The sequence below is a fragment of the Pongo abelii genome, chromosome 8 (genome assembly GCF_028885655.2).
Source record: "Pongo abelii isolate AG06213 chromosome 8, NHGRI_mPonAbe1-v2.0_pri, whole genome shotgun sequence".
NCBI lineage: Eukaryota > Metazoa > Chordata > Mammalia > Primates > Hominidae > Pongo > Pongo abelii.
In genome coordinates this window covers 118,016,893-118,040,227 of record NC_071993.2, presented here as the reverse complement: position 1 = coordinate 118,040,227, position 23,335 = coordinate 118,016,893, and the positions used below count along the sequence as shown (strand labels likewise).

The 23,335-nt window shown below is 33.9% G+C and overlaps 1 protein-coding gene across 6 annotated transcripts in view; it reads right to left on the bottom strand.

Moving 5' to 3' along the window:
- The window catches only part of SHOC2 (SHOC2 leucine rich repeat scaffold protein), a 93,654-nt gene that overhangs the window by 2,684 nt on the left and 67,635 nt on the right, over positions 1-23,335 (bottom strand). For 5 of the 6 annotated variants that reach the window (XM_054521814.2, XM_054521817.2, XM_054521815.2 and 2 more), the window contains 5 exons: positions 10,137-10,267; positions 5,896-6,084; positions 3,346-3,468; positions 1,622-1,759; positions 1,174-1,291 (listed from right to left, as the gene is read on the bottom strand). In XM_054521814.2, the coding sequence (XP_054377789.2) occupies positions 1,174-1,291; positions 1,622-1,759; positions 3,346-3,468; positions 5,896-6,084; positions 10,137-10,267 (699 nt within the window). 6 annotated transcript variants of the gene reach the window in all.

Genomic DNA, 23,335 nt, shown 5'->3' with positions numbered 1-23,335 from the left:
TATAGGTGCAAATTTGCCTCATGTGTTTCCAATTTTTAAATTTCAAAATTCTGAATATTTCACAGTGGCATTTATTAGAAAACTAACAGAAATAATAGCTAGTATGTAATCAATTTGTTTACATGTAAGATATTATTTAAGCTTCAGAACAACCTTGTGAGAACTTACTATTATCATCTTTATTTTACAGGTAAGAAACTTGAGGCTTAGGGAGTTTACATACCTTATCTAAAGTCACAAAGCCAATAAGCAGCAGGGCTAGATTTTGAATTGTCAATTATCTCCAAAACCATTTTTTTTTTATTATACTTTAAGTTCTAGGGTACATGTACACAACATGCAGGTTTGTTACATATGTATACATGTGCCATGTTGGTGTGCTGCACCCGTTAACTCGTCATTTACATTAGGTATATCTCCTAATGCTATCCTTCCCCCCTCCCCCCACCCCACAGCAGGCCCCGATGTGTGATGTTCCCAACCCTGTGTCCAAGTGTTCTCATTGTTCAATTCCCACCTATGAGTGAGAACATGCAGTGTTTACTAACCTATAGTTCCTGTGGGACAGTGCACTATAGATGGGAAAACATTAATGCATAGAATTACTAATTTAAAAGCTAACATTTAACTACCATGTGACCTTAATCAAGTAATTCTCTTTATAAAGCAAGATTACAACGTGCACTGTCTAAAATTCCAGGTGGTCATGTATATTACATAAAATAATGGAAATGGAAACACTTGGAAAATGTTAAGTATTCCCAAATGTTAATATTGGTTAAATATTAATATTAATTCTAAAATCTCATAAACAAATGTTCTTTTGGCATAAAACATTACTAATTTAATTCAAGCCTGTGTAATTTTTAAATGTAGAAGGAATATAAAATAACTTCTAAATTGAGGTTATAAATAAAACCTATTGGAAATGTAAGTATTCCAAAACATTCTCAAATACAGTATTAATTTTAAAACCAATCCTAACAGCCTTTAGGAAACCTAACCAAAACCAATCAACAATCAACTATCGGTGCTCTATTAAAAAAAAAAAATCTTAAGCCTGATATAACCTCAGTTTAAAAAACAATAGATTTGTCATATTTATCTGAAATACTGCTTGAATGCACAAGAGCAAATTATTAGTACAGAGTCAAGCATTCATAGGGTTCATACCAATTTCTTCAGGAAGGTGAGTAAGTAGGTTCTCTCCAAGGCCCAGATGTGTGAGATTAGTAAGGTGACCAATGCCTCTGGGAAGAGTGGTCAACTGGTTGTTTGTCAAGACTAATTTCTAAAAGATTTACAAAATAAAAGACAGTTATAAATATATTTCCTACATTTAATGCAAACTGAAAATATTATGTCTAAACAATAAAATAAATTAACAGGGAAACCAGATTGGATAGAATGAGAATCACTTACGTTACATATTTTTCTTTCACAAAATACCATTTGTTAGGAAAACAAAGCCAGGTTATATGAACATAAAACTCAGCCCTAATACTAGAATAGGAAAGTCTATCTGATCCAAGAATTACATCAAAATCTTAAGAAAAATGTGCAATTTGGAACAGATTCCAAAAACTTTATAAAACTACAAAACCATCAGGATAATGTTTACCTGTAAATCCTTAAGATATGCAATTTCATTTGGCAAGGATTCCAATTTGTTCTCTTCTAGATCCAACTCTCTTAACTTCCTAAGGTTTCCAAGACCATGGGGAAGCTTCTTTAGAAGATTGTTTGATAAGATAAGAACCTAATGAGAAATTATTGATAATGTTTAGGAAATCACGAAATGAAATTATATACTGTCATTGTGTGGCTTAAAATCTATTAAGCAATGCTAATTTTCCAAACAGTGAATATTAAGGGTAATGTTCAATTATATAAAATATTTAACTTACTTTTCTAAAAAAATCACCATAGTTATTAGAAAAGAGATTTTATTTGATTATATCAAAACTAATGAAAACAAAAGAAGCAATTTAATTTTAATGAAATTTCAAAAAAAAAAACTGAATAGTTACAAATGTTTATCTAATAGGAAACTATTTATTCAAAACCCCTTACAAACCATTACTTAAGGAAGGTAAAAGCTAACTTCTAAACTTGCTATATCAATCCACTCTATTTATTATCTGTGGTGTTCTTATTACACTGAAAGCATCCTGGAAGATACTGAAGGGGGGAAAAATGGCAGAGAAGATAGCCTTTGTTCCGATAAAGTTACAAACTAGCAGAAAGGTAAGGAGACAATACTGGGTTGGGAGAAAGAGCAATAGGTAAAACAGATACATAAGGTTCTGGGTAAGTTTTTATGTTCATTTATTTTCCCTAATGTTATACCAGCCATAATAAATATATACAATAAGACGGAGAAAATAATAACAGCAGTCACCACTTGATTTTACTATTTGCAAGGCACTGTACTGAATGCATTATGTGCATTATTGCATTTAATCCTAATTACAACTCTACAAGGTAAATACTCTTATTATCTCCATTTCACAGCTTAAGAAACTGAAGCTTGGGCAAGTTAAGTACATAAATATACAGAGATAATTACACTCAGCTTTGTTTGACTTCAAAGCCCATGTTTTTAGCCATTAAACCATACTATTTCACCTTGTTAAATAATTTAAAAATTAGATCTTTAAAAAACATGGATATGAAGGAAATTTTAAAAAGCAATATATTTACTATTAGTAAGCGTTTTCATCAAAGGGATGAAAACTCCAGGAACTCAGAAGCAGGAGAAATCATCCTTAACTGAAGAGGTGAAAATAAGATGGATCTTTAATTATGGAAAAACATACTAAAAGAAAAAAATTAAGGGGATGAGAAGAGGGCATTCTAGATACAGAAAACAATAGGACTAAAATTAGAGGGCTAGAAATAGGCATATCAGATTTACAACAAAGACAATAATCAATGAGTAAATAAAATAGCAGGTGGGTAATTAGGATGAAAAAGTATGATAAAGCATTGTAAATGACAGTCTGAGAATCAATAATTATTTTGGTAGACAATGATGTAGTTTTTAAACAGAATAAAGAGAAAAATTGTTCTAAAAGATGCTTTTACAGAACTTTTAGAGATATTAATACTTTATGGCACTCAAAGACACCAACTTGTAGTAGGCAAGAGAAATTCAAAAGCACTGAATCTAGACTACGTAAGTCAACACTTCATTATCCTATTAGGGTTGTATGTTTAAGTGAGTTCTAACATTTCTAATTATTGACATTCACCCAAATAGAAATTGCTTATTTCAATTTGAAATTTTTAAATGAGATAAGTATGGAAGGTTCTGAGGTGCTCTAATTGCTCATTTATACTAACCTCAAGAGAAATGAGACCAGACACATCCTCAGGGATCTTTGTGAGCTGATTAGTGGCTAAATTTAATTCTACCATACTGGTCCAAGTTCCAAAATCCAAGGGAAGTGATGTTAACTGATTGTCCTGGCAAAGACAAAAAGCAGCATCCAGGGTAGAACCACAAAAACAAAGTTCCATATATACCTGTCACTTCGGAAAGAGAATTCTTAATTAAACAAAATCTTATTCCCCTTTTTGATATTTAAATATAGAAAGAAAATAAATCAGCAACAGAAAACTCTAAGCCTTCAAAGTTTTTTATACAGTAATGAGGCTTTTATTTGGGAGTTAAACTGGAAGTTTGTTCCTTATGTGATTGTAATGGAAACAGAAAAATACAGTATACAGAGAAACACTGGAGATTTCAAAGATCCTATGATAAATATGATGTTTTTACCATTTCACAATATGAAGAAATCACTGAATAAAATATAAATGCTCAAATAAAGATATGAAAACAATAGAAGAAGACGCATCTAATGACAGCCCATAAGGAAACCAGAATGAGCTCAGGAATTCTTGAGGTGCTGAGCAGTAAAGTAGGGGAGGAAAAGCAGTCTTAAAAAGACAGCAAATTAAATCATTAAAACACTAATCAGGTATTTACCATTTCACATTAAAAATCCATAAGAAAAAAATGGTAAAATATATTCATCACTAAAACAGAGGAAACAGTAAATATGGTCTTAATTTGGTTTAAAAATTAGACAATGCTGTTCACAGAAAAAAAGTATGCCACTTTTATTCACTTATAAAGTATACTTTCATCAATAACGACTCGTACCACATTGTTATGTGTTAGGTGTATTGGTATTGGGAGAGGATAATCAACACCCCATCCAGCTCAATACCAACGATGTATGTCAGTATGTTAACAGTGATGCTACCTCTCAGTGGCAGTATTATTTTATATCCTTTATGTTAATCTGTATCTTTAAAATTTGCTGCATTGCACATGGATTGTCTCATTTCACACAAAATGACCCATAAAAGAAATCCCAAGTAGCAAGCATCCATTTGAAAACTCACTTTTTCTTTTATTGTAATATTTAAACTTGTTATCTATTTAATATTTAAGCTTAGTACGTATCTATACCTAAACTACTGACACTTACAGTAAGATTTATAAAGTATTTTCATTTTTAAAAATTTACTACTGTTACTTACATGCAAATGCATAAACTAATGAACACCTGAACCATTGTGTTTTAAGCCTATTACTACAAAATGAATGTTCAGAATCAACACCATTACCACTGTTAAATCTCATATAACCAGACTGATTAACAAGAAATTTTACAATTGTTAAAACTGTATGAGTATCTTGAATTTCCATTAGTTTACTTATTATATACTTCCAAAGAATCATCATAAAAGATACATACCATATTTATGAGCAAGTGTGGATGAAATTTAAAAATTGTACATTTAAGATTATAGTTTAAAGAACCACAACTATGTTCAAATGGTTCATCATGACAGGGAGAATACTATTAGCTATGTGGCCAATTCAGTTACCTTCTTTGGGCCTAAAATTTGTCCAGTACAAATTAAATCACTGAACTGGATAATTTTCCATTTGTTTTCTCCTTTTGCAATGAATTTCATTACAAAGGTGAAACTCGATCACTGTAGAGTGGGTAAGCAAAAAGAAACTAACGTTCAGCCATAAATAATTCTGATCTCTAAACATTTTGGCAAAAACCAGCTGTATGTATAAATATAAATATAAAGATATTTAATATATAATTAAGCATATTAAAAACAGCTTTCAAAAACTCTGGGTGGGAAGAGATTTTTTACATGCTTTAACTTTCTTCCACTTGATAAAATGAGAATATTTCAACTAGTATGTAGTGTTCTTTTAGACCAAAACATGATTTTTAATGGCTCCACAGTATTCCACTAAAGATAAACTACTTAACAAAATTAAATCTCTATTAAAGTTGGTACCTATGAAATAGCTCTGCAATATATATCCCTACAACTATACTTTTATAGACATTCATATTTCCTTTTTTGGGGGGATGGGGAACAGGGTCTTGCTCTCTTGCCTAGGCTGGAGTGCAGTGGTGCCATCGTAACTCACTGCAGCCTTGAACTCCCAGGCTCAAGCAATCCTCCTGCCCTAGCCTTCCATGTAGCTGGTACCACAGGCCAGCTAATTTTTAAAAATTTTTTTGCGAGACAAAGTCTCACTATATTGCCCAAGCTGGTCTTGAACTCCTAGCCTCCAGGGATCCTCCCACCTTAGCCTTCCAAAGCACTGGGATTACAGGTGCATCAGCCACTGAGCTGGACAATGATTTCTTTAGGACAAAATCCTAAGGGTATGCTCAGTTCTAAGATATTTGTTATCTGATACAAAGTACCCTGAAATGTTTTATGATCAGTTTAGACCCATCAGCAAGGTACAAGTACTCACTCCCCACACAATTAGCGAAAACATAAATATTAGTGGAAGTACCAGTTAAAGCAATTCCTTTCCCTAGTAAACAAATATATGCTTACCTTCATATTCAGCTTACTTAATACTTTTGCTCTGGAGAAAATTCCAAATGGAATTTTATTTATTCGATTGTGTTCCATGTTGAGGGAATAGATGGTAGAAAACTGAGATGGACCACCCACTGGATATAACTGGAAGCAATTTCTAGCTAAGGTCAAACTATTCAGTTTCACAAGACTTGATAAAAGACTCTGTAAAAAAAAAAAAAAAAAAATGAAATAAACATAAGAATTAGAACTGTGATGAGACTCATTTTTTATATAACAGCAGTCCCAACACAAATGCCTCAAAGGGCTTTGCGGGTGACAAATGACAGAGACTGGTTGGGGCAGTCTGTGACACCTCTCTACAGGGACAGTCACTACACAGTTCTAGCAGATCGGTGCCTTGCAGAAATGTGGAACCAATGTAGATTTCCAGATTTTATAGGAGAAAACAGAAAATTTTCCCAATTTTTATTCTTTGGCTTCAATTTATTTAAAACACTGTATGGAGTAAGGAAAACATGTCTGTGTGTGAGAGGTGCCTCATGGGTGACTAATTTGAAACTTGTACATTGCAGAAACTTTATAGTGTCAGACAGTCCCAGGTCTGAGCCCTGTCTCTGCCACTGGCTGTGTAACCAATCCTACCTAGTCTTAGTCATATACCTATCTCTAAATTATTAAGATTAACATAATGATTCCTTTTAGGAACCATTAAATTCAGTAGATGATTATGCTTTCTGATACTGTACAATACACCGCTTTTCTATATAGTAAAATTTCTCAGGGCATATATGTACCCATTAAACAAGTATTTACTTAGCACATAACCCCATCTTCCCCTACATTAGCCTCTCACCATTTAACCAAAGTATTAAAATATTCAGGTATTACCAAAGAATCTCTGCGGTTAAGAAGATTAAGCTCTATTTATAGAAGTACATAGGTAAGAAATAATTAGAAAATAATATAGGACCGTATATAATCAATAATCAATTATATAGAATAGCCTCTTGCTATTCAAAGTCTGGGCCAAGGAAGAGCAGTATCAGCATCCCCTGGGAGCTCATGAGAAATGCAGACTCTTGGGCCGCCCCCCCTCCACTGAATCATAATATGCATTTTAACAAGATTCCCAGGTGATCTGCCTGCTAATTAATATCTGAGAAATACTAGTACAGGCTATAAACTGTTTTGAATCCTGACTCTATCTTTAAATAGCTTGTGACTTTGGCAAGTTATTTTTCCGAACCTAGTGTATCATTTTTTAAATACTGATATTTTATGGGTCATAGTGAAGACCAAACGCGATAAAATACATAAATAACTGAACAATACCTAGTAGGAAGTAAGTGCTTAATTTTAAGTCCTTTCTCTATTTAAATTCAAAGCAAGGAATACTGGAATAACTGGAAAAATAGGATGAAAGTTGACAGTGAACTAGATCTTGAAGGATGAAAACATTTTAAAATACTCAGAGAAATAGAAGAAACACTCTAGATTCAAAGTAAAAGCACAAGCAGGGAGAAGCAAGCACTGTATGAGGTATGTATGTTTTTAAAATAATGTTCAAACTTCAGTTGTCCACCATCAGCAAATTGAAAACTTAGTACCTGAGGTGACAGTATAATTGGCAAAGCCATCTGAAGGAATGAAGTAACTATATAATTGAGGATATAACTATACAGAGAACTGAAACTTGTTCTTTATACTGTACCTTAAGAAGCTACCCTTAAAATTTGTGTATTGTACACAAACAAAAGGAACAACAGAGGTAAAACAGTGGCAAGAAAACTGCATGGCAGTCAATTCAGGAAAAATCTCTACAGGCTACACGATTGAAAATAAAGAAGTTTTACTGAGCCTCATGGCAAAAAATGTGATTTTTTTATTCTTACAACTGACTTACTTTATTGAATTGACTCTTATGATAAAATGTTAATATTGAGTATATTTGAGAAGGGGCAACAAGAAGCCAGCTCTTCAAGCTCTCATTTCTTAGTCACGTTGTGAAGCAGGGGTTGCTTATCATTTTTTTTTGTTAGAATCAGACACATCTAGGCTCCTATTTTACACCTTCTACTAAGTTTTGTCAACTTTGGTGGACTAATTAGATAATCAATATACCTCTTACCATACTTCCAGAAAAATATTTAAGGTAACAAATTTGGCCAAAAATATAACCTCTCTTAAGCCTTATTTCGCTATCTGTTTGATGAGGATACTCCAATAACTAGTAGGTTTATGACAAAGATTAAATGAGATAATACATGTAGAGCAACTACACTCAAGCCTTGGGAATATGTGGTTCAAATTATTAAGTTCCTTTTCCTTATATGTATACATCTACATTAAAATAAGTCCATTTTCAGACAGTCTTCAAATGACAAAATAGTCATTTTAGCAGCTCTGATTTCAGCTATTTAATATGCCCTTATTGAAAACCACTTTCATGATTTCTTGCCTAACCCAGCTTGAGTATCTCATAAGTGCTGTCTAATGGATTTTATTGTTTTCCTTACTATAAATGCAGATAATTTCACATTTGCATTGAGACTATGCTGCTTCCAAAGCACACTGATTACGTTTAAATTATTACTTCATACTTTCCCATATTCAGTGGGACTGGGAGTGAGGCCCAAGAGTCCACATTTCTAACAAGCTCCCAGGAAAATCCGTATTTCCTAACAGGTACCCAGGAATTATTAGTTTCACTTCACTGACAATAAGACTGGGTATATATCAATTTAAATTTTTTCACTTTTTTTTTTTGAGACAAAGTCTCCCTTTGTTGCCCAGGCTGGAGTGCAGTGGCGTCACCTCGGCTCACTGCAATCTCTGTCTCCCAGGTTCAAGCCATTCCCCTACCTCAGCCTTCTGAGTAGCTGGGATTACAGGTGCCCACCACCTCACCCAGCTAATTTTTTGTATTTTTAGTGGAGACAGGGTTTTGCCATGTTGGCCAGGCTGGTCTCAAGCTCCTTACCTCAAGTGATCTGCCTGTCTCAGCCTCCCAAAGTGCTGGGATTACAAGCATGAGCTACGGCGCCTGGCCTTATTAAAGAACCTTTGTTCTTAATTCGATTACACACACACATACTCAGAAAAACTACCAAGTCAAAACATAGTATCAGCACTTACGTAAGACATTTTTGTTACAAAAAAAGACTCTGCAAAGCTCAATCAATCCATAAGTCCACAATTGTTTTGTTACATTACTACAGAAAGACATGCTTGAACAACTATAAGCAAACATCCACTGTCGACATGCTAAAATAGGAAAAGAAGGAAAGTCAATAGTAAAAGACTAATAATGTTGATAAAGACAACTTTAAAAGAAGAGTATTATATTGGCTGGCCGTGGTGGCTCACGCCTGTAATCTCAGCACTTTGGGAGGCCAAGGCAGGTGGACCACTTGAGGTCAGGAACTCGAGACCAGCCTGGCCAACATGGTGAAACCCCCATCTTTACTAAAAATACAAAATTAGCCGGGCGTGGTAGTGCCTTTTATCCCAGCTACTTGGGAGGGTGAGGCAGGAGAATCGCTTGAACCCAGGAGGCAGAGGTTGCAGCTGAGCCAAGATCGCGCCATTGCACTCCAGCCTGGGCAACGAGAGCTAAACTCTGCCTCAAAAAAAAAAAAAAAAAAAAAAAAGTATTATATCTTACCCAATTAATCCCTACGCAAAATAAGTGAAAATATTTTTCTAATAGAATCAACAAAACCTAAAAATGTGTTTTAAAAAAAAAAGATCCTGGCGATTTTTCTATACTAAATAGGCCTTAATATTATTGCATAAACAAGGTAATAATTTAAGTCACAGGAGAACTGCTGCTAATATTAATTTTGATGATAGTGCATTCTGTATCACTTATCATCTTTCATTTTATAACTGAACTGGGTGGGGTAGTTGAATTTTAAAACCAGCCATATAGTTTTTCCTTAATACCTTTACTGTCAGTTCCCAAAATGAAATGAGATTTACATGGTGCTAAAGTAGAATACAGCACACTTACTTTCCTCCTAGGTTTTCCCTTTTTCTTTGCATTAAAAAAAAAATAATCATAAAACTTAATAGGTTCATATACCCATTCTTGTTTGGAGTTACTTCAGCGGTGGTGGTACATTCACAGCATACTCATTATTTAAACAATCTCAATCACCAAATTATTTACCCTGCTATAAAGATTTACTAGCTTTCCTTGAATTATCTTGCAGACTCATTTCAAATCTTGTTTTCTCTAATCCACTTCTTACCTCTGGTAAAGTAGAAATGTTATTGTTCTCTAAATTTAATTCTTCAAGTGCACTGCATTTTGCTAATGATCTGGGTATTGCTGACAGTCTGTTATATCTCAGACCAAGACGACTTAAACTGGACAGGTTTCCTGTAAACACACACAAAAAAAGAAATTTAGTTTTAACAAAATCCGATGAGCCTCTCACTGTCACAGGCTATCTACTATTTACAAATTACTTTGAAGTACTGTTTCAGCAATATCCTTAACTTCTAGCACAAGGAACGCACACTACACTATCAATCAGGATGAAACTGAAATCACTTTTATGCTCACTTGTCTCGGAGAAATAATGAAATACACAGCTGTTAAGTTAATTTTTAAATGAACGATTAGATAAAGTATTGGCATACTTTAACAAGTTAATCTTTAGATAAGGCCTAATTTAACTGCATCAAAGCAGTGTATATTTTAAACTTACGATACTTATTCCATTTGTTCTATGTTATGATGATCCAATTTAGAACAAGTGGTTATATATAAGTATGTACACGTAATTTTGGAGAAGAAATTTCCAAATTTCTAAAATGGTATTGTTTAAAATACAAATTATTTTCTGAGATCAGAAAGGTTCCATACTGAAAACTTGGCCTGATGGTAAAAAATTTCTCAACCCCCTCCCCAAAACTTACAAACCAAAGTGATAGTCTCTTTTATCTAAGCATATCCAGCTTGAGCACAAAATAGTCATTATTGAATAAATAAAAAGAAGAGCATTTTCTTTTCTTTTTTTTTTGAGACTGAGTCTCACTCTATCACCCAGGCTGGAGTGCAGTGGCATAATCTTGACTCACTGCAGCCTCCACCTCCCGGGTTCAAGCAATTCTCCTGCCTCAGCCTCCCAAGTAGCTGGGATTACAGGTGCCCACCACCACACCCAGTTAATTTTTGTATTTTTAGTACAGACGGGGTTTCACCATGTTGGCCAGGCTGGTCTTGAACTCCTGACCTTAAGTGATCTGCTGCCTTGGTCTCCCAAAGTGCTGGGATTACAGGCGTAAGCCACTGCGCCCAGCTGAGCATTTTATTTTCTACTTTTCTTGCCAAGACTACATGGCCAGCTATATATAACGAATGATGAATATAATGACATCTGCTATCATAAATGGTTCAACTCAAATTCAATTCTGCAAAAAATATACATTAAAAATAAGTTAATTTTGATACAAAAAAGCTAACAAGACAAGAATTTCATCCAACATACTATTTTGTTGTGGCTGATTAATTTCTTTTTTGACTTCAAATCACAACTGTTGCTATAAGATACTTGGATGGGCCAGGTTAAAATGTCAAATGTAGCCTTTACTTTTAAATTAAACAGTTATTTCCAGTGTTAGAAATTACAGAAGTGGAAGCCTCTGTCAACACTTAACTTTTTGGAGATAAGTATTTTGAGGCCTTTCAGCCTTCGCAACCTCTTGATGTCCATTTCTTTACTTTTGCTTTAATCATTGTTCAAAAAGCTGTCGTATGATCAACTTACTTTCTTACATGCAATATTACTACAACACTTACAGAAAACATACATTAGCCTATAGCATAAGTTAAGCCTTGACACCTTAAGAGGGCACTCCTTATGCCTCATGATCCTTATCTGGTCATCAATCATCTGCATCTTTCCTTCTTGCTGAAAGTATCAAGTAAGTGAAGTTACACATAATGAGTAATTGGAGCTACTTTTTAGCCTTTACATTTTCAAGATAAGAATCAGTCACTGATAATAAAAAAAATACTCACAATTCTATGCCATAAGTTGTCAACTATAATGCAGAAAAATGTAACCACCACTTCAATTCTTCCAATTAGTACTATTCCATAGGTATGCTATGCTCATTTATTAATACATCACTTTTGTACAATAGTGTTTGGAAACTGGGCCAAGAGTTACTGGGTCTAATTAAGCGAGATTCCAACCGGCACAAAGTTGAATACAAAAGCAACAAGAAAAAACTACCACTTAGCAAAGACAAGCTAATTTAGTCTTTAAAATGCTTTGTAAATTAACTAAGGATGCTTCACTTAGTGACTTCATCAGTGTCTTTCTGATGATACTCTGGTGAGACGTGTCAATTCTGCAGGAGAAAAAAAAAAACTGAGTGACTTTCCAAAGCCCCTGAAAATTTAGAGGTTAGAAATACGAACAAGAATATTCACTATTGCTATTACTGCGTTAGGCCAGGCATGGTGGCTCACACCCGTAATCCCAGCACTTTGGGAGGTCGAGGCAAGCAGATCACCTGAGGTCAGGAGTTCGAGACCAGCCTGATCAACATGGTGAAACCCCATCTCTACTAAAAATACAAAATTATCCGGGCATGGTGGTGCGTGCCTGTAGTCCCAGCTACTTGAGAGGCTCAGGAAGGAGAATGGCTTGAACCCAGGACATGGAGGTTTGCCGTGAGCTGAGATTGGGCCATTGCACTCCAGCCTGGGTGACAGAGCAAGGCGTCCCATTAAAAAAAAAAAAAAAAAAAGACTATAATAAAAATGTTACTTAAAAGCTGGGTTGGCAGAAAATAATTTGCTTTATGACAAAATATGTTAATTAAGTCATATATAATGGCAAAAATAGGGACAATCTAAATATTCAACAACAGAAGAATAATTATTTAAATTAGAAGCATCACAATGTAACAGAAAAACTGAAGTATTTTATATTATTTATATGTCCATGGGCAAGTTACTTAACCTCTCTGTCTGTTCCTTATCCATAAAGTGGAAATAATGCCACATACCTGACAGGGTAGCTCTAGGGGTTAGATATAACGTGCATAAGATACTTAGCACCATGACTAACAGATACATAATAGATGTTCAATATATAATTTTCATTCTGTAGTATGTCTATATTCTGCAATATTCTGTACATACTAAAGTTATGTTATAAAAAGTTTTAAGATGTGAAAGACTTTAAGGTATGATGTTAAGTTGGGGGGGGAAAGCATGATAAAATTGTGCATTTTGTATGATTTCAACAACGTAAGAAACAGGCATGCAAAAAAGGGAAAGAAAATGTATCAAAACTAACTGTTATCTCTGCATGGCAGAATTATGGAAGAACAATTAAAAATTTGTTTTTGTCTACATTTTTCCTAATTTTCTATATTTTAAAATTTAAAAACATTTTGATAAGAATAGAGCTATAGTTCTAAAGTCATTTTAATTTTTTTTAAAATTGTGACATCCTTCCACCATCCTTTTTCTTTTGGATGAATATTTTACATTACAGAGATATTTTATATAATGTGACCAATTTGCATTATATGCCTGTACATGTTTTTAATAGTATATTAGACTATATATTGCAGGTTATTTCACTTAATTCTGGCTTCTAAGTCAATTTGTTTTAAAGTTCAAAATGTGCTATCTTAGCAACGCTAAGACCAAGCGGAAAATGCCAATAAACAGTATACACCATCTGCCAAATAAAGAACAAAATAAAAATGCCCAAAATTCATTTTAGAATTCCTAGTTTCCTGATACTTAACTCACTTAACTCTATGCTCTGTGATAAAGCTCTACCCACCTCTCGACAAGTGCACAGGAGCACCCATAGCACTGTGTCAATACCTCTATCGTCATGATTACACCATATTATAAATGTTTATTTCATGTCTGTGTTCATTTTTAGACTTAGTGAGTTATCCACTGTCAGAACCCTAGTGCAGAGCCAGACACTGGTAATATGTATTTGATGTTTACTGAAAGTTTATTATAATAAAGCAACAATTGAGAAACATTAAAAAGGTAGGTTGTATTCTATAAAACTGTATTTTATAGAAAGGGAATAAGTATATATTTATCTAGTTAAAAATGTTTTCTAGTATCAGTTTCATCCCTTCTAAGTCAGTCACAAAATTCTATTTGTATTCTCAAAATATATTTCTCATGTTTGTCCCTTCTCCAATCCCACCCTCATCATTTTTTTTTTTTAAGAGACAGAATCTGACTCTGTCGCCCATGCTGGAGTGCAGTGGTGCAATCATGGCTCGCTGCAGCCTCAAACTCCCCGGCCTAAGGTGATCCTCCCACCTTAGCCTCTGGAGCAGCAGGGACTACAGGCACGCGCCACCACACCCAGCTAATTTTTGTATTTTTGTAGAGATAGAGTTTCACCATGTTGCCCAGGCTGGTCTCGATCTCTATGCTAAAGTGATCCACTCACCTCAGCCTCCCAAAATGCTGGGATTACAGGAATGAGCCACTGCACCTGGCCAAAAACATTTATACTAAAAACAACCTATTTCCTATTGTATCAAATGTAAACATTCTTTGCTAGCTTCTAGGGGTTCCTGTAATATACCTCCACGCATCAATCTAGCTACTTATTGTTTAACTGCTGTATAATTGCACAGTGCCACACAAGACATAGTCTCTTCTCTCAAGAGGCTTACAGTACAGTGGTGTATTTTCACAAATAACTATAATACTTAGTTGACTATGATAATACCCTAAAAGAAGTATGAACAAAATCTTTGAATGTTTAGAGACAGGGGAGACAACTTCCAACACAAAGGATCAAAGCTGGCTTTATAAAGAAAGTGAAAAAGTTAATCTTAGAAAGAAGGAACATCTCTGTCTCTAGGAACAGGAGAGAATGAACAAAAGATAAGCAAAGAGGGAAAATAAATGTAGAAGTAAGAAGTCTGGGCACTTTACACTGTAAGGGTCATCTTCTCCATAATGAGTACACATAAGCTACATTGTGAAAAAAATGAGTATGGTGGTTTTAAGTTTTAGATAGCCATCCTGTGACATTTGATAAAAAAATGAAAAAGATACCTAGGAAGCAGCAGTAAGAGCCATCTGAGGGTAATCAGCAGGGACTCTACCATAACATTTGTGAAGTAACTTGTCACAGTCACCAGCTAGTTGGTGAATCCAACTTGGTTGGCTCCCTATCAACAAATCATCCTTCAAGATCTTCATTGACTTTGCTCCACTTAGTTTGTTTCCTTGACATGGAACCATGCTGTGCTCATTCTCACCTCCATGCTGTTTGACTGTCCTCACTGTTGTGCTCATGGACTGCATTTTTCTTCCATACTGAGTCCAATGCATTTGTTCATTAAGCCATTCTTAGCCATTTTATCAAGATCTTACCGACCTCCCTGTAAACTGAATATACCAGCACACTGTTTTCACCATAAGTTGGCAATTAATTATATTTGGTCTTATGTTAACTGTTTCATGGATTAGTTATCTCCCTCACCAGACTGAAAACCCAGTAAGTGAGGAGCTTTGCTATACTTCTCTCCATAGAATTTGTTTCAGTGCTAAGCATACAATAGGCATTAATTCATACTTTCTTAATAATTACAGAAACTAAAACATTTCATTATTTGTCCTCCTTTCCATTAGGAACAAGATACAAAAAATTATATGAAAGGCCCATAAAAATCTATTTTCTTCAACCCATTCTTATTTTATAAAATAGCATGTCTATGAAACATAGACTTTATTGGACATAATTGAAAAATATATATGTTCATCTGGTCTATCTGAATATAAATTAATTATTCTACAAATATTTGCAGGAATTTTTCTGGGATACCCAACTTCTGAGCAGTCCATACTTAGATATCAGCCGGGAAGGAACTACTAACAATTCCAACTTTCTGCATTCCTCCCACCCCACCACATCACTTTTAGTTATAAAATAGATAAATGTATCTTCCTATTTTCCTTAGATAACCATGGTTTATAGTCTGATACATACCTATTGAGACCTGTCTCTAAGCACTTACTTATACATATAAAAATACAGGGATTTCTTATGTTTATGTGTTTGCTTTCATATAAATGAGATCATTCTATATGCTTCTCCCCTCCCCCATATAACAGATGATAGAAATATTTTTATGCTGAGTAAACACAGATATACCTCATTCTATTTAACCATTGTAAAGTGTTTCATGGCATGTGTGCCATTATCTCTCCAATCATTGCTCAACTGATGGCATTTAATTTTTTAAAAAAGAATTATGTAATGAATACCCTTAGACATGTATCTTTGTGCACATGTGAAAATATTTATGTGTCAGATGATATAGATATTTAAAATTTTAATAAATAACAAAAAGCTATATCATTTTTATTTCCACCAAGAGTGAAGAATAGCCCCCATTTACTCACATCCTTGTAAAATGGGGAGGGATGGTATCAACATTTTATCCCTTGCCTATTCCATTCCTATGGCCACTGCTACAGCAAGGCCAGCAGAAGTGAACATTTTCCTACAAGTAGTGATCATGTCTGATTATAAAGAACTTCAAAACCTGCTGATAAAATTTTAATTTCCTGTATGCAGCTGCAGATAAAAAGAGGCAGCTAACCTTTAAAAAAAAAAAAATGGAAGTAAACAAGACCATCCCTTTTTCTCCTTTACATCACTGCTTTCCCTATGGAAGAAAGTTGTTCCATTGTAACAAAATGGCTGAATCATTGACCAAGGGGTCTTTGAAGTCTGCCATAAGAGGGGAGAATTTATTAACAGAGGAAAGTCTCCATGATCTTACTCCATCAACTGACATGCCTCATTCAATAACCCTTTACATTATCATAGTAGATGAATACAATATTTTAAATGTTTTTTATTCTCATTGAAAACTAAAAAACTTTCTGTGGTAACAAAGGTTAGTAGGGGAACCAAATTCTAAATGTTTGTCAACTCAAAAGCCTAGTAAATAGAACCAGATTCTTGAAACTTCTCATCCAAAACCAAATAACTCTTGTTTCTCACTTTTAAAACAAGAGTAGGTTCCTAGAATTTAAAAATTACAAAATAAAAATAATGTAGCTAAATTGCTACATGACATTATCTAGTACCAAAACCAGTGGTAATTTAAATTAAAAGGTACCTCCACCTTTCTTGGATCTAAATTTTTTTGCTTTTTGGTGGGGTGGAAGGGGTTGAATTTCTAACAATCTATGAGAACAGGCTATTCTGATGAAGAAATCTCACATTTGCAAAGGCCCTATCACTTGAGACCACTGGCAAATTCAATGAGTCAGCCACATTTTGCCAAAGTCCATTACTCTCAGCTAAATAAGAGAGGTTAAAAAAATTAAGGATGAAATATCAAAACTCTTTTACGCCAGAAGAAAACATCAGAAGTCTGGCATTTATTGTGATTCACCCTCTGCAGTGGTTTCAACTCTAACCTCTCTCAATGAGTGCTTTTAACCACAAACTAAACTGCTACCTAGAAATCAACACAAGCTTGCTTTAATGTTGAGCCATCTTGACTAAGAAATAAAATCATTGTTGCTGAGCTCCTGTATATAAACGTAGGCTGATCACTGCCAATCACTGGCATTTAGCTTTCAAGTGCTTAACTTTGTCTATAAATTGCTCTGTGCTCCACTTTGACAGCTTGCTTTCTCTTATGCTGTCAGATTTTTAAAATATGGTGAAATCAAATGGCTATGAATTAAAATTAGATTCTTTCAATTTCAGCAAATATAACCAGCAACTTTAGTTTAATTTAGTATAACTTTTGAGTAAGACTATTTTAAATGATCATAATCTTATTTTAACAAAGTAGCAAAAAAGTAGTAGTAGGAAAGACTCAGGGTTGGAAGGATGAAATGTCAAAGGTACCACTATTTTTTCAGAAACATTAAACTGAAAGCAAACTGAAGAGTAAGCAACACAGAAATTCCTGAATGTTAAAAACCCAAAGAACACCACCATTAAAAAGAAAACTAGTGAAGTTGTTATACATATGCTGCACTGTAATTACCTAAAACCCAATTACTAAAATGACTAAAATGCTACTTGTTGATATAACCATAATTAATGTAACATTTCTTTAGAGCCCAGTGCAACAAAAAGGACTCTATGAATTGTTCTGCGCTCCAGCCTTGAAGGCAAGGTTTTGTGGCATAGTTCTCTCCTAATCTCATTTTGAGAAGAAATACAAAGTAAAATATTTTTTCCTACTTCAGACTGTTTCTTCCCTGGATTACATAAAACTACCAGAGGTACCAGAAGGCTTTAAAAAACATCAGGTTCATACTTTAAAACAAAATAACTGTTGGAATAAAGCTTAATATTTTCTTCTGTTCATAGCTAATTTCTGAATGAGAAAATATTCATATAAAATAATACTTTTTTTATTCAACAAGGCAGACTAACAGTTAAATCAGAGAAACTATAAATATGTATTTAAGCACTCTCTTACTTAACTGCAACTTGGTAACCCCCAACCCATTTCCTTCTGTCTCTTCCTCACATCCTATGAGTTGTCAGCGATACTAGCTTCTCAGCCTGGAAGTAAATGGCAGTAATTATCACAGGGGAGTGACAGTTACTCCAGGAATGTTCATGTTAAATAAAGAAAAAAGTAAAAAACATTCTGGTCTACTTATAAGAAAAAAGAAAAGAAGGAAAAGGCAAGTAAATACAGTGATTTCTGGAAAGTGATTTTAAGACGATACAAGATTTGATTTTCAGTTACAAGTTTAGGGCAAGATTCTTTAGTCCAGGGAAAAGAGAGTGGGCAGCTGCTTCCAGACTAGCATCAACTCTGCAGAATAGGTGTTGGGCTTTCTGTTTGTTTTTCATTTTAAGTTATACTTTCCCAGAACTAGAGTAGGATTTAAAAAAGGAGAAGTATCAGGAGAACCATAATTCAATTAAGTTTCCACTATTTAGGGTAAATTCTTCATCGTCAATAAATGAGAGTGAAAATCTCAAAGGTCAATTAAAACTGTTGAAATTTTTAAGAGACCAAGACCCAAACGTCAAAGTTTCCCACCAAACCTCAATCTTCTGCTACATAATCAAAATACTAGGACTGGAAAGGATGGAGAAAGATAAAGTAATTATTTTAATAAACATCGTAATTGATAAATGACTACAATATCATAAAAAGTTTCAATAAATATTACTAATTTACTTTGCCATTTACTCAGAGTAACAGCTGTACTATACTTGGCGACAACTATCAAAGCATATAAAAGTAAATGCAATGTTATTTAAAATTTTCTTGCTGTTAATGTTTCAGTTCTCAGTGATTTGCAATTTGTAATACTGTAATCTGACCCTATAGAATAAGCTAGAGGTGAGGCATATGTGTTATTCTGAGATAACATCTAAACTACAAGAGATTAATAATAAAATCAAATGTTTTCATATTAGTAAACACACTTAAAACACAGAAGAATTACCTCCAATAGGACACTAATCCTACTCACTAGAAGACTGTATCATATATCACCAACTATGCTTTCTCTGTTTGCCAGGATTATTCATTTCAGTACTTTAATCGCATGCCCCTTTGACTGTTATTTAACAAGTTTGAGATACAGACACATATATAAAAATATTAAATAATAAAATATTGTTAGACTATTTGAGACAGAGAAGAAGGCCGAATGAAAATCATGCTATATATATCTATCTGATCAGTTGAAGGAGCAGGCAAAGTTATACAGATATTTAGGAGAAAAGAGTTCTAAACAGAGAGATGGGAAGCACAAAGATTTCAAGGCTAGAATTTACCTGATATGTTACAGAAAGAATAAAATGTCTAGCATGTGTAATATCCTAAGATATACATAGTGACTAAACATCAATGAGAAGGATAAGAAAATCACTTCATAACATTTCAAGTATCTTAAATTTTGGTTCTCCTGTCTGATTTGCAGTACAGTAAAGCAACATTTTGTTTTTCTAAGACTAAGAATTTGGATCTTATAAAAAGTCATTTTTTGAAAGTGCTTTTATGTGACATTCCACTGAAAGTGATTATGATGAGATTATGCATTATTCTTTCTTTTCTTCTTTACCATTCCAATTAGTTGGTTGTTCATACTAACCAAACTTAGATACATATTTTAATGTAAAAACATACAACACAAACTAAATATGTCACTGTGTGACATATTTACTATACTGAACACTATACTGAATATATATGGCAAACAGAGAAAGCATATATACACTGAATACATACTGAATATACTGAAGAACACTGTATTGAAATAAAACTTAAACCTATATGTTGAATTGGCCCAGAGCATACTAGGAAAATGTGATCCTGAAAAATAAACACTGATAAATAAAATATAGTTCTTAAATTTCAGAAATCTAGAAATAATACTTTGGCTGGCCAAGCAAAATGACTAAGTCACTTATCATGGGGAAAAAAAAAATGGACTGGCCTCTTATTTTTGTACATTCAATTCCAGAAGAAGGTAGAACTATCTGTTAACAAGTTCTACTGAGATCCTCAAGGAAAGGAAGTTTGATCTAATTATTTTGTATCTATCTAAACTGTTCTTGAATTATAAAAGCTACACACATACAAGAACTATAGGAGAATACTACTCCCATGAACCATTTTTGAGAAAATGACTACCAACCAGATTGACTTCAGCCAACCAAGAAATGACTGAGGCAACTATGGCAACAGGACTGCTGATGAACATTAAGACTAAAACAAAAATGGGAATTAGTACAACAAGGTATGTTACCTATGCTGACAATGCAATTAACAAAAAGAAGAAGAAAAAGAGACTCCTCCAGAAACGGCAGAAAGTAGAATAAACTCATTGATTGCCTCATCTGTACCATGATTGATACTTATGGATCACTCCACCCAACAAAAGTAGAATACACATTAAACTGCACATGGAATACTTTTACCATGATGAAAGAATTCAAGTCCTATCAGGAATGTTCTTGACCACAATGGAGGTAAATTAGAAGTCAATAATAGATCATGGAAAATTGTCAAGCTTTTGGGAACAAAATAACATTCTTCTATCAGGTTGGTGCAAAAGTAGTCACCGTTTTTGACTTTAAACGTAATAGCAAAAACTGACATTACTTTTGTACCAACCTAATAAATATGCCATAGATCACAGAAGAAACAAAATGGTAAATTAGAAAATACTTTTAAAAGGAAAATACAACATATCAGAATTGGTGGGATGCTGCTGAAGCAGTACTTAAGGGGAAATTTATAGTGCTAACTGTCTTTATGAGAATAATAGAAAGGTCTCAAATTAATGACCTCAAGCTGCCACCATAAGAAACTAGAAAAAGAACAAATAAAACTCAAAGTAAGCTGGTGAAATCAAGTTCAAAATGGAAATCAATGAAATAAAAACCAGAGAAACAACAGGGAAAATCAATAAAACTAAGAGAGGATCAATACAATTGATATACTTCTAACCAGAATGATTAAGAAAAAGAGAGAACATACAAGTTCCTGATATCAGGAATTACAGAGGTGGCATTACTATAGATTCTACAGATATTAAAATAACAATAAGAATGTTATGAACAACTTAATGCTTTTAAATGTGATAATTGAAATAAAACAAATATATTCCTTGAAAGACCCATATGATCAAGTTTGCTGAAGAAGAAAGTGATAACCTGAATAGCCCTATATTTATTAAAGTAATTGAAATCGCTTTAAAAAAAATTCCTATAAAGAAAAGTCCTGTCCTGGATGGCTTCACTGGTGAATTTTATCAAATATTAAAGGAAGAAATAATGCAATTTCATACAAACTATTCCAAAAATTGAACATATGTAGCCAGCATTACCCTGAAACCAAAAACCAGGTAAAGATAGGTTGTATAACATTACATGTGAATTTATTATTTATTCAAAACAAATACATCTAATATTTAAAACTACCACCAGAATGTGGTAGTTTTAATTTTTTTCTTCTTGGTAAGCAATTTTGGTCTTATTATCTGGGTTTTTATCAAGTTCAGGGAAACATTATAAAATTATATTTTATAACTGTATCACCACTATTTGGCCTTCTGGAACGTCTAGTCCTATCTGTCATGACTTTTTAACTTTTCACTTTTTTTGTATACATTTCTTTTTGATCTAGATTCTAGGGGACTTTTAGTTTATCCTAGAGATCATCACTTTGGTCTCTGGCTGTGTTCATTTGGTTATATGGAATTTTCCATTAAATTTGATTTGGCAAACATATCTCTAAGAATTGTATTTTATTCTTTGTTCCCTTTTTGTATCAGCCTCATCATATTTTAAACATGCAGTTTAAATATCCTTTCTATGTTTTTTTTTCTCCTAGGATCACATCTCCTTGTTCATCTTGGCCATTTCAATAGATTTTAAAGAGAAAAAAAAGCATGAAATAATTGTGCTTGGTCCTTATTATCTTGAACCAGAAATGTGATGCTCTTATTTATATAGGACATTTAGTAGAATATTCATTTTGGATATTAACAGAATAATTCATTATGTGTTGTAGACAATCTTGCCTTTCAGAGGGACATCTAAACCATAAACCAGTTAACTAGAATATGTAATCTCTTTCCACTACAAATAGTAATATGATAGTGTCATGGGCCAAAAATCAGGGAAACATAGATTCTAATGGCTATTTATTACATCCATGTCTCAGCTTGCTTTTCTGTAAATAATTGTCCTGTATAACCTAAGACAGTCTACTTAACCCTGCTAAGAAATTCCCTAACAACTGCTTTGTTTCAAGTAATGGTAGGTAATTCAAATAAATTCTCCCAATAAAAAAATAATAAAAACATCTTCCAAAACCAAAATCAGAGAGTTAACAACATAATGACTAACCACCAGAACAGAAACAAGCTGGGAACCCAGATACAAGCAAAACAATGGAGATAATTCTGTCCTAAGAGCACATCCCTAACTGGAAGATGCAGTTAAAAGGCTAAGTTATTTTTCCAGCAAGAGTCAAAATCTAGGGCCTGCCAAGGGTGGGGACTCTAGTCATCAACCTCAATTGGGACCCTCTAGAGCTGCACCCTACCAGTAAGGGTGAACTGGAAATAAAACAGTCATCCAGTTAGCCTGCAGCAAAACTTTTAATCACTTGGGGGACCACAAAAATCTCAAGCCTTGAATACAAATTGATTAAAGTGATCCCCTCTCTACTAGGTACCCAACAGAGGCAGACAAAAACTCTTCTGGAGAAAGATAACATCATCAGGGGCCTCAAATGATTTAGTAATCATGCCTCTAAAATATTCATGACTGGACCAAGCACGGTGGCTAAGGCCCGTAATCCCAGCACTTTGGGAGGCAGAGGCGGGCAGATCACCTGAGGTCAGGAGTTCAAGACCAGCCTGGCCAACATAGTGAAACCTCATCTCTATTAAAAATAGAAAAAAATTAGCCAG